The sequence below is a fragment of the Nannobrachium achirus genome (genome assembly GCF_963921795.1).
Source record: "Nannobrachium achirus genome assembly, chromosome: 13".
Classification (NCBI taxonomy): domain Eukaryota; kingdom Metazoa; phylum Chordata; class Actinopteri; order Myctophiformes; family Myctophidae; genus Nannobrachium; species Nannobrachium achirus.
Genome location: NC_137833.1, coordinates 16,466,435 through 16,478,404, shown reverse-complemented (window position 1 = coordinate 16,478,404; position 11,970 = coordinate 16,466,435). Strand labels below are relative to the sequence as shown.

General features: G+C 43.3%; 1 protein-coding gene across 1 annotated transcript in view; it reads right to left on the bottom strand.

Moving 5' to 3' along the window:
- Positions 1-2,010: 2,010 nt before the first annotated feature.
- LOC308297179 (matrix metalloproteinase-15-like) overlaps positions 2,011-11,970 on the bottom strand; it is a gene marked incomplete at its 3' end in the record, with an annotated part of 46,918 nt that continues 36,958 nt past the window's right edge. Inside the window, exons 2-3 of the mRNA XM_080740595.1 lie at positions 2,965-3,113; positions 2,011-2,086 (exon numbers count right to left, since the gene is read on the bottom strand). Coding sequence (XP_080596721.1) covers positions 2,011-2,086; positions 2,965-3,113 — 225 coding nt within the window. The remainder of the gene's footprint in view (positions 2,087-2,964; positions 3,114-11,970) is intronic.

Sequence of the window (11,970 nt, the reverse complement as noted above, 5' to 3'; positions counted from 1 at the left end):
AGACAGACCCAGGCTGTGGCCTATCTCATGGGCCGCTACTATGAACACATTGATGGAATCTGGATGGATGCATGGACGGAAGGAAACAGGAAGAAGGTTGGGACATGAAAACTGTGGTCGAAAAAGTACTCACATTTCGTTGTCTGTTTGTTAGGTGTAAACCTTTTATGTCCCTGAAAATAGCCGATCTACAAGCACACAATGCCTCGCACCGGGAGGCGTTGTGTGCGTATAGATCTGCTATTTTCACAACTTTTGTACAACAGTCTTATATGATGCGGCAGAGGTTTAATAAAAAAAAACATGCAAATTTGAGATACAAGGTTTCTACTGGACAGTGACGATATGCACACACTGCAATGTAGAAATACTCAAGTCACAATGTTAGATCGGGTATTTTCAAAAGATTTTAATACATTTGAAAACTTGAAATGGGACATTCAGCAAATTAGTACTTTCTACTTTTGGTACTTTCAGTATATTTTGAGGCCAATGCTTTTGTACTTTTACTCAAATATCTTTTACTTGAAAGGGCACGGTCACACCGGAATAATATTCTATCTATGAGCGGATTTCTCCAAAAATCGACTTCATTCCCATTGAGATGCATTGGCGCAATCCACACTCATAGAATATTATTCCTAACATTATTATTTCTGCATATTGATACTTTAAAGCTGTGATGTCACGCTCCGAAGTTCAACATTATTCTACAGTAGGTCACGCGGTCTTTCTACAAACGCTCTGAAAACAGAGCGAGTGACTGCGTAGTATTCTTCGTCCATCGCACAGAACCGTGCACAAAATAGACGATCTACAAGCTCACAACGCATCGCGCCCACAACACGGTGTGGTCTTGTAAATCGTCTATTTTCTGTCAGCACACACACTGACCACACACACACACACACACACACACACACACACACACACACACACACACACGTGTTGTGGAAGAAGTCACTCATGGGGAACAGTCAAGAGCTCCACCGACGCTCCGGTGGCCAGACGGACTAGAGAGCGAGACAGAGCCGCTAAACATGCCCCAAGCATGGGAGGAGAACAGCAAGAGCCTGGATACACATTTTGGACGGATAGCTTGTTGAAAACTTGTATGTGCCATGAAGTTGCGGAATCTTTATCATCTTTACTCAGCATTCTCACTGCAGTCAGCTCTCTCCGGGAGACAGACTGTATCTGTCCAGTAGGGGCGCGGCGTGATGTCATCAACAATATTAGCCAAACAGATAGCCTGCATGATTTACGTTGTTTTTGCGTGTCACCATAAAGGAGTGTGGATCACTAGCATCCTTTAAAATTGCCCTGAAAAACCACTTACAGGCATGCAGCAACTGGTAAAAAAAAACTAACCTAGCCCAACCCTACCCTCCCCTGCCCTTCTTTGTATATAGGTCTACTTACTGTTTGTTTAGACTTACTGTTTTCTTTTTTTGTTCTCTCATTTTTTTTCTTTACATATCTACTGCATAGTACTGTGTTCTATTCGTCTGTCATTCAATGTTATATGAGATACTTTAATGGTTTCCTGTGGAAATAAGCTTAGTCTTTTCATGGATCTCCTTTTAGTAGACGGTACAGTTCACTACTGTGTAGTGAACTGTACCGTCATGAAACTGTACCTTTTCCTATGCAAACTTCTAATAAAGTCTTCAATCAATCAATCAATCAAATCACAGCTTTAAGTAAACAAAAAAGTACTTTTTTCCACCACTGACTCTTACCCGGCAGGTCACGGTTGAGGACGGTCCATTTCTCATGTGCGTCAAAGTGCATATCATCTGCTATCGGCCCATAAATATCACCGGGGAAGAAGGCGTGAGCCAGGACCGTCGGTGTTTGCCCGAATCGAAGTAGATCATGATGTCGGCGTCGCTGCGCTGCTTCTTTTCGATCTCCTCGTACGGGACCTCCTGGAATTTCAGTGGGGTGGCCTTCTCCCAGACTTTGAAGGCCTTCCGGATGGCCTTGTGGGTTTCCTGTTCTCCAACCCTAGGTGCGTGGTTCATAATGATCTAGAGTCTCGTCAGCGTTGTCGGGAACACCACAGCGAGAATGCTTCATGGCTCTGAGGGAAGGGGAGAGATGACAGATATTATAGACAATACAATACTGCAGTGGGACTGCTCAACTGTTCGGTATAGCATTTAGCTAAAGTGTGTTTAGTGATGTGTCTCGGTAATTTGGGACTCGAACCCGCGACACGCAGATGAGCAGCATAGTTTCCCGGACGGCTATGCCAGCTGTCCAGGCCGGTTATGCTACTTTTGATGCTTTTGCGTGACGCTGTAATATGATCAAGTTTCATGGGCGTTACTTTACGAGAACACACAAAAAAAGTTTAAAAATAGAGATAGGAGGTTTCTGCACGACAGTGACGATATAGCAATGTAGTTTTTTTCTTTTTTCAGAAAACTGTTAGGATTTAGAAGGCATTAGTAGAATCTGCCTCATTCGGTATTAACTCTCTCAATGCCATTTCAAAGGGCCCTGTATGCCAATGACGTCTTTGATGTCTTTAGATCAAAGGGAACAAAAAAGATTTGAAAAGATGTCAAAATTACCTGAGATCAGAGAGATGCTTTCCTCTGTTTGTGTGTTGGCTCCCTCGTGTGGCTGCTGGAGAAAATGCTGTTCACTCTAGTGGATATAAAAGCCATTTCTCTGGAACCATTTGTCCGTTTGACAAAAATCTTTTTGCCACTGAATCACAACGACTGTGTCTGTTACTGTGATCAATCAGTGGGCCCCCCCAAAAAAATATTTTTTCATTTCACAGTAAAGAAAAACATACAAAATCTCGGCACATGGACTTTGGAGCCATTTTTGCTTTTAGCATCGGGTGAGTTTTTAATGGGTTAAATGTGTTGCGGGACATAAACAGGAATGTTTCCAGTAAATGTAGGTGTCAATAATTCTTGACAACAGGGGGAGACTGTAGCGTACATGACGGTTTGCTCGTCCAGCTGTCCGGTGGCCTCCAGGTTGTAGAACCTCTGCATTACGCTGACGGCCTCGCTCAGCATCTCGGCCGTAAACATGGTGGCAATGCCCTCACTGGGCTTGGGCAGGTAGCCAAACTGGCTCAGCCATGCCTAGTGGAGACACATAAAGAAGTAGTGGTGAGTGGTCCTCAACATTTTCAGATCCCCCAAATAATCCAATTTGAACCCCCACCCCCCATATAGGATTTTATTTCTAGATTGATATTCCTATGCATTTGTTATATTGTTGTTAATGTACTGACATATTATCTTGCTTATTATAGTGATGTATTACCTGCTTTTGTAAGTCGCTTTGGATTAAAAGCGTCTGCTAAATGCCTAAACTGTAAACTGTAAACTGAGAGGTGAGTCAAAAATGGCAGTTCCGTGACCACGAGAGCAAAGGTCCGTTTAGATTTGTCATCTAGGAGGGTTATTAAACAAATTTGGCCGGGGTGTCTTTTTTAAAATGGCGGGAAAATGTTTGACAGCTAGGGTAATTTTCAGTCTCATTCATAAATTCAAGATCTCAAATAAGAAGACTCCCTGAATCGTTTTTGTCAACTAACGCTTGTAATAATAGCTTATCAGAGCTTACTGATCAGGTGAAGTTAAGCACAAATGGTCAAGCTCATATGGACGCTTGGTATGACACATTTTGTGAGTGTTTATATAGAGAATTAGATAAATGTGTTAAAAACAATATTCCAAAAGGGGCAAGAAGAATTCCTAAACCATATTGGAATCAAGATTTGCAAAGGCTATGGGACAATTTAAGAGCAGTGGAAAAGAAATTCCTAAAGTGTGAAAGTAAAGAATTGAGAGTAGAGTGGAGGAAGGAATTAAAAAAGTGTCAATGTGAATTTGATAAAAAGTTACGTGCAGTGAAGCGTACGTTTAATCGAGGAATGTTACATATTGAGCAACTTCAAACTCATAACCCTCAGAAATTTTGGAATGAAATTAATAGATTGGGTCCCTGTAAGAAGAAAGAGATTCTGATGGTTGTAACACTGGAAAATGGGGAGTGTTGTTCTGATATAGAAATAGTACTACAAAAATGGGAGAAGGATTTCACAGATCTGTTTTCCGGGTGTAATCACTCCTCATTTGATGAGTTCTTCTTGGAAGAAATGAACAGTCAAAAGAGGGTAATGGAAAGTGAAATGAGCGCAGATACTTTTAATTGTAATTTCTATTTAAATGGTAATTTCACAATTGAGGAAGTAAAGGGAGTGGTTGAAAATAGTAAATTAAGAAAAGCCACTGGAATTGATGACATTTCATTTGAGGTATTGAAATCACCTAAGTTGCTACAGATTTTGTTCCTATTGTTTCAATCCTGTTTCGATAATGGTATTGTTCCTTCTCAGTGGTACAAAACTATCATAAAGCCTATTCCAAAGTCCTCTAAGAATGACCCCAAACTACCGCTTAGTTATAGAGGCATTAGTCTTATTAGTAATGTTTATAAATTATATTCTTCACTTTTAAATAATAGACTTACAGATCATTTTTGAAAGATCAGGCTTACTGGTTGATGAGCAGAATGGTTTCCGTAAAGCAAGATCTTGTGTTGACCATATTTACTCAGTCACTACTATTGTTCGAGCAAGACTTAAAGAAAACAAATCAACATATGCATGTTTCATTGATTTCCAGAAGGCCTTTGATTGGGTAAACAGGGAGCTCCTTGAATATAGATTAATAACATCAGGTGTAAACGGGAAGTTTTATGGGGCCATTAGGGCTCTTTATCGAGCACCTATGGCTTGTGTTCAAGTAAATGATTTTAGAACAGGATGGTTTCCTACACACTTTGGAGTGAAACAAGGAGATGTTTTGTCGCCCACTTTGTTCTCCATGTATGTGAACGATTTAGCTCTTAAGATTAGAAACTCCAAACTGGGGGTTAAAGTAGCTGATATGATTGTAGGCATACTTTTGTATGCAGATGATATAATTTTACTTGCTAATTGCGAAAAAGATTTGCAAAATATGCTTAATATTGTTGCTGATTGGTGCTTCAAGTGGAGGCTTGTAGTAAATAATGACAAAACACAAATTGTTCATTTCAGGAAACCATCTGTAACATGGAATGACCTACAGACTACTTTGAACCCAGTGATCAGTCAACTGGTTTATGAGCTCCATCCACAGGTGGGAGAAAGACTTGCATTTATTTTGCAGACAGGTCTTATGGCACATCATAAACATAAACATTATACTACAATTGGCAATGCAATACCATTAATATTATACTTGACACAAAAGAAAATGGTTCACAGTCAGGAATGTTGCGACGGTAGCAATAACAAAAAGAGATGTATTTAGTTTTACTTTATGGTAAAACAAAGAGAAAGGAGGGGAACTACTACTGGCAGTAGAAATGGAGGGCAGAAAGATCGGCCTCAAGCTCAATGCCAAGAAAACAAAAGAAATGGCAGTTAACACAGAGGACAAAACCATTGCCACTGCCGGCGGGACGGTTCTGAACGCAGTCTAGGATTTCAACTATCTCTGGGCCTGGACTGCTTCAACGGAACAGGACCTGAGGGCCCGGGGGCACTTTCCCCGAATATCCTGCACGAGATGAGGAGAGTGTGGAAATCAGACATGGGAAAAGACCTCAAGAGGCAGCTATTCGTAACTACAGTGGAGTCAATACTGCTGTATGGGGCTGAGAGCCTGAGAGCCTGAGACATGGATCCTCACAGCACAACAGGAAAGGGTCCTGACAGTTACGTCTATATAAGAATGCTACGAATGGCACTAGGTGTCACTAATTGTCACATGGACGCGTCGGGACCTACCACGGTTCAAAGACAAAGTCCGAGAGAGGACGAGGCTGGCAGGGCACTGCGTCAGGCACCAGGAAGTAGTGGCAAGCAAACGGACACTGTGGGAGCTAACCCAGGGCAAAGCCAGGACAGGCATGAAGTGCACCACCTACAAAGATGCACTGCAGCACGGCAGCTTAGCTTAACACTGTAGAGCTCAAGACCCTGATGCTAGAGAGGAGAGTGAGGGCAGTTATTCAGGACAATCAGGAGTCCCGAGTTGGTGTTGGCCAGACCAGACCCTCGCATCGCATCACATCACACTTCATGGTTTGTAAACTAAATATATTATCGCTTTTTGTTACTATCGGGTAGAATCCCTATATATCCAAAACCTTTTTAATTATTTTAAAAAACATTTTAAAATAGTGAAAAGCTCTACAAGCTCAAAATGCATCACATTGCTAGGGTTGGTGCAATTGGTGCGCTGGTACAGGGGCTGCACCGCGACTCAGCGTGTCACGTATGCCTTGATGTGTTACAAATGTTTGTATATATGTTTTGAATACATGACTGCTGTGTCGTAAGACAAATTTCAGTGTGAACTGACAATAAAGTACTATATCTATCTATCTATCTATCTGGTTCATGTTTTTAACAAATAAGTGTGAGTGGACAGTTCCACAGTAGCCACAGACTCAAAACTGTTCATCGGTTGGTGAGAGCATTCTCAATTCATGTCCATGGATGCATGTATGAGAATAATATAAAGCACTGAAGTCACTTAACAAGCACCATTTAATCCCCATGCACAGATTCAGGTGTCACAGCAGCAACAGCAGCCAGTCAGAATGAAAGTGTGGATAGAGATCTTGTAGGGAAGTATAGGCAGACTAATATGACCCTTTCTGATTCCTGTCAGGTTGTATTCCCACATTATGACACGGACACGGATCACTCAAAATAATTGAATGACTGACAACAGGAAGTGATTTCCATTTGATTGATTGACTGACTGATTGATTGAAGACTTTATTAAGTTTGCATTGGGAAAAGGTACAGTTTCCTGACAGTACAGTTCACTGGTACAAAGTCAACTAAAAGGGTACACCCAATTTCAATTGAGACCTTTTTTTAACATTGAATGACAGATAGATAATTCATGCAAGGCCTTATGGGACACTGGAAAGTCGTGGATAGAGAAGGGTTTAAGGAGATTTGAAAATAAAGAAATTAAGATTTACAGGTATAATTCAAATTAGACACAACAATGACATTTTTGCATGATAAAGTGTATTCATCAAATAATAAATTATCATAATGTGTGCAGTCCATGACCTGTTCATGATAACCTTTTAACAAAAACACTTTTTCCAAAACGTTTTGCATAACAATTAAATTGAAAGAGATCAGTCAATCATCCTCATCAATGAAGCTAGCTGGACACCAACCTGGCTAACCATCGCTAAAGAAAAGTTCATTTCTCTTGCGTAGCATCAGAGAATCTGTTCTTAGCTGGACACAGCCAAAAAGCTCTTGAATATGCATGATGTTATATGATTTCGGCTTCTCCGGCCTTCGTCGGCCCTGTATACTGAACACAATGTATCAAAATCAAAAGTGCAGATATATATAGCCTAGGGAATGATGGGTAATGCAATGCTCAGTTTGCATGAATGAGACCAGCTTGGAGTCATGAACTTGACTGATTACTGATCAGACAACTCTGCTGTCAGCATAGACAGAAACATGGATTGCTATATGGCCATCAGAAGTACAAATGAATTTAGCAATAAAATGAAATTAACCCATCCACTGACATAATTATCAGTGCCACATACTGTACCTTTTAGAGCCATATATAACTATAACAATGATCAAGTAGAAATAAGTAGAAAAATACAAAGTCAGATATCAAAAATGTAAAAGCATAATTACAGTGCAATAACAAGATACAGAACAAGTCACAGAAATGGTTTAGGGTGGAACTCCTCGTTTAGACCATGAGGAGCCAGTGTCTTAAGGTAATGTATATAAAACATTTCTCTTTGTAACAGGCGGCGTTCCTGGTTGCCTCCTCTAGGGGGCTTTTCCACCTTTTCAATGCCAATATCTGAAAGGGTTTCAATGCCAATATATCTGAAAGGGTTGATGCTGTGTGGCCTGCCTGTTTAAAATGTTCTGATTAAGAGCGTCTGCTAAATTATATATATATATATATATGTATATATATATCGACCATTTTAAATTGTAAAACAAATACAATGCAGTTGGAGTGTGACGGGCAGACCTCAATCTCCAGGGGTGTAGTGGAGGAGGAGCGCAGGGAGCAGCGTTCCCTCACTTCTAAAAATAGTTCAGGAGACGATCACTTGGGTTAAGATATACTTTATTGACCAGAATGAAGCAGAAAGCAAGCATCACACAACATGGCATATTGAGCACCCTACTATAGAGACAGCATAGAATCTAAGCCTATATCTAAGCGCATAGTATTGGCAGCCTACCTTAGCTCTACTATAAGACAGCATAGAATCTATAGCCTAAGTTAGCATGGTTTGGCATGGGGTTCTGCCTCGGGCCATGGCTCGCTGAACCCACGATCCTCATGTTACCATGAGCATCGAGGGCATAATCTAATTACAGCGAGCCCTGGCCCGATACCCCCCGAGGGGGATCTAAGGCAGAACCTGAAGGTGGCGCTGGGGTGGTGGCGGGGCAGTGCTATGCAACAAGACTGAGTCCCACCATCTGACTTCCCTAAGAACTATGGGTAAGGGGGGGGGCAGGACCTAGTGACCCACCCCCCTCTGCGCGCGCGCTCCCTTGGGACCGCCCCCTGAACTCGCTTTGATCCTTACGAATCGTCGCACTATGAGTTGGGTTTTGACCATTATTTGTTTTCATATTACATTGGCACAAAGCTGTCACCGCAACCTGCAACGGACGAGGCCAGGCAGGCCCTCACCGTTGTGATATCGAGTGACAACCAATAAAACCAACGGTTGACTCAGGTGACTGTCCCTTTGGGCTATAGGATCTATCCTAAACTACAGTCTCCTGAAGATCCTACTTTGTATTGTGTGCAGTGCCGGTTCTAGGACTCAGGTGGCCCTATGCAAGATTATTTTAGGTGGCCCCCAACTGATGGACGCGCACATACAGCACCAGATCAAACATTTATTTTTGGAGGCATATTGGACTTGCTCATGAATCAAGTACAGGCAGCCAGGCTTAGATAAGAGTGGAGTTTGGGATTATGGGGAAGGAGGACGGGGAGGGCATATTAAAATAATAACGGTGGTTTTTGGATAGGGGATACATGACATAATGTAACAATATGTTTAAAAAAATCGTCTTCTTGTGATGTGGCCCCCTTATTGGTTGTGGCCCTAAGTGACTGCTTATATTGCCAAGAACCGGCACAGATTGTGTGCGCGCGTCTGCATGCGTAGTGCACGACTGCACGCACGCAAACGTGCGTGCAGGTGCTCAAACACATGTCTCTTGGGGCGCTCTCTCACTACAGCACTGAGCTGCACTGGAGTGCACTGGAACCCGTTGCCTTCAAAGCCAGCCTTACAGGCGCAGTGTCGTCCACCCTCATTGTTGGTGCACTGTGCGTTTTCATCGCACTCCCCATTATTGGTCTCACACTCGTTGATGTCCTTGCAGTGGCGGCCGTCCCCGTTGTAGCCATCACGGCAGACACAGGTGAAGCTGCCCAGGGTATTGTTGCAAAGGGCCCTCGCGTGGCAGTCGTGCAGGCCTGTGATGCATTCGTCCGTGTCCTCGCAGGACAGGAAAAGGCAGAGAAAAAAGAGAGCAGCTCTCTTTCTTCTTGGCGTCAACACCACCGTCGTGTTGGGACTTTGCTTGCCTGCATAAAACCAAAAGCACCACAGTAAAACCCTCTGTGTTCATTTTAAGTGATCTTTTACCGTAATCTGAGTCGAGAGAAATAAACAAGTTAATTTCTAGCACATGACCGGAGGGGGCAGCAATGGACTGGGACATGAATTCGGCCCTGGCATCTTGGCAAGAACGACAAGAATTAGATTCTGTTCAAGCCATCGTCTGTTTCTCCGCTGATCTTGGGCAGGCGTTCATTTATGGAAGTATTTTTTTAACGACGTTCATTGCATTTTTTTTAAAGATCAGTGATGCAAAATTTGGTAGAAAAGGGGGGGGGGGAGTTCATTTGTGATGAGGGCAAACTAACAAAATTACCGCAATGCTCAAACAAGGTCACTGAAACAGCATCAGGGAGACTATTGTAAATTCATAATTGTTTCTTGGCTTTTTCACTCAGTGATTACTGAGTACCTGGATTCCTCACCTAATATGCAGGACTGGGCCTTGGAGGGAGGGCGAGTGCCGCGCCGTTTTCGCTTGTCCACATCTGTGGTGCCGTTGCACACACACCTGTAGCCTCCATAGGTGTTGGCACAGAGAGCGGGGGGGACACAGCGTGCCTCCTTGGCCTTGCACTCATCCAGATCTGTGGGAGAGAGAACAGTCCATGCACACAGAGTCAAAGTGTGGGAGAGAGAGAGAGAGAGAGAGAGAGAGAGAGAGAGAGAGAGAGAGAGAGAGAGAGAGAGAGAGAGAGAGACCAGGGGCGTCACAAGGGGGGAAAGTGGGATTGAGTTATTAGGGCCCAAGGTGGAGGGAGGGGCCTTAATTACGGTATGTTATACTTTAGCTATTGAAAAATAGCAGATATACAAGCTTGTAGATCTGCTATTTTTGAAAAGTCGTGAGAATCTGTGCAAATCTTTGAATATATCTTTTAAGCAAACATTTGTAACTCAAATTTTGCTTCTGGGGGGTCCCTGGAACTAAATATTTTGAGATGGCGGTCCGTGGCCAAATACATATCATTTTGGGGGTCCTTCACATGAAATATATGCAAAATAATGCGTTCCCAGTCTAAATGGGTTAAACCCCCTCCCCTATAAAGAACATTCATGGGGGGCCCGCAGTGAATCCTTGGACCCAGGGCCCAGAATTTGGTGCGACACCCCTGATAGAGACACTGCCTCGCCAGCACTTGTCGAGTCGACCAGGCAGAATATCCAGCCAAAAGAATATAACAGCCAGCACAATATCCAGCCAACCTCACGCAAACCACCCCTATCGCTTTCAGCGGCAATACTTTGAGAGGCTCAAGAGGATTGAAGTGGATATCCTTATTATCCTATAGATGAAACTCGACACTCTGAAAATGTACTATAATGAATTGTCATTCCCCTCCCGTTCTGTGCTGGGAATGTTTTCAGAAAATTACAACAAAAATATATATATCTTTAGGTATAGCATATCACAATGAACAGAAACCCTATATTAAAAATTGGCTTACAGGGGGACCGGCCGGCCTGGCATAACTTAAACGAAACCCGATTTGAATAAATAAAAGTAAATAAATAAATATGGTCATCTATCTATAAATGCGACAAATCTCTGTCTGTCTGCGTGTGTGTCTGTATGTAATCTGCGTATCTCGAGAACCGTTCGTCCCACCGGCTTCAGATTCGGCACGCGCGTTCCCCACCGCTGCGCGGAGTGCAGTGCCGGGCCTCGACCCGACCTGACGCGCGGTTTTCCCAAACCGGCGCGAAACGTTCGGAATCTCCTTATGCGGAGCTGATTGTTGACATCAGGCTGTTCCGGAGGAAATCGGCGCAAGCGCTGACTCATTGTGATATCACTTCATAAAAGGCTCTGACATCACATACGCCACATTAGTCAATGGGCATAAATGGACACAGGCAAACAGATGGTCAAAACGGGTCCTATGACAACAGGTATATATAATAAACAAGCAGAAAAACGTGATGCCGAGCTTGCCTGGTGATGCCGCCCGCCCGCGGTCATTGTGCTGACATTGCGTGAATTGATGAGCATGTTCAGATTCCGCATTGGCCGGGTGATTGCGTGGGTGAAATAACTCTCCCTCCCTCCCTCCCTCCTCCCCCCCTCACTCTCTCTCTCCCTCCCTCTGGTGACTGAATTTCCCTGCAGGATCAATAGTAGTTCATCTATCCATCACCTTCCCTCTCTCTCTCTCCCTCTCTCTCCCTCTCTCAATCTCTCTCTCTCTCTCTCTCTCTCTCTCTCTGAGTGTGCTCTGGTCTGACATGACGTCACACACAACCTCCCGCCATCACCTTTCCCTATACTAGCCT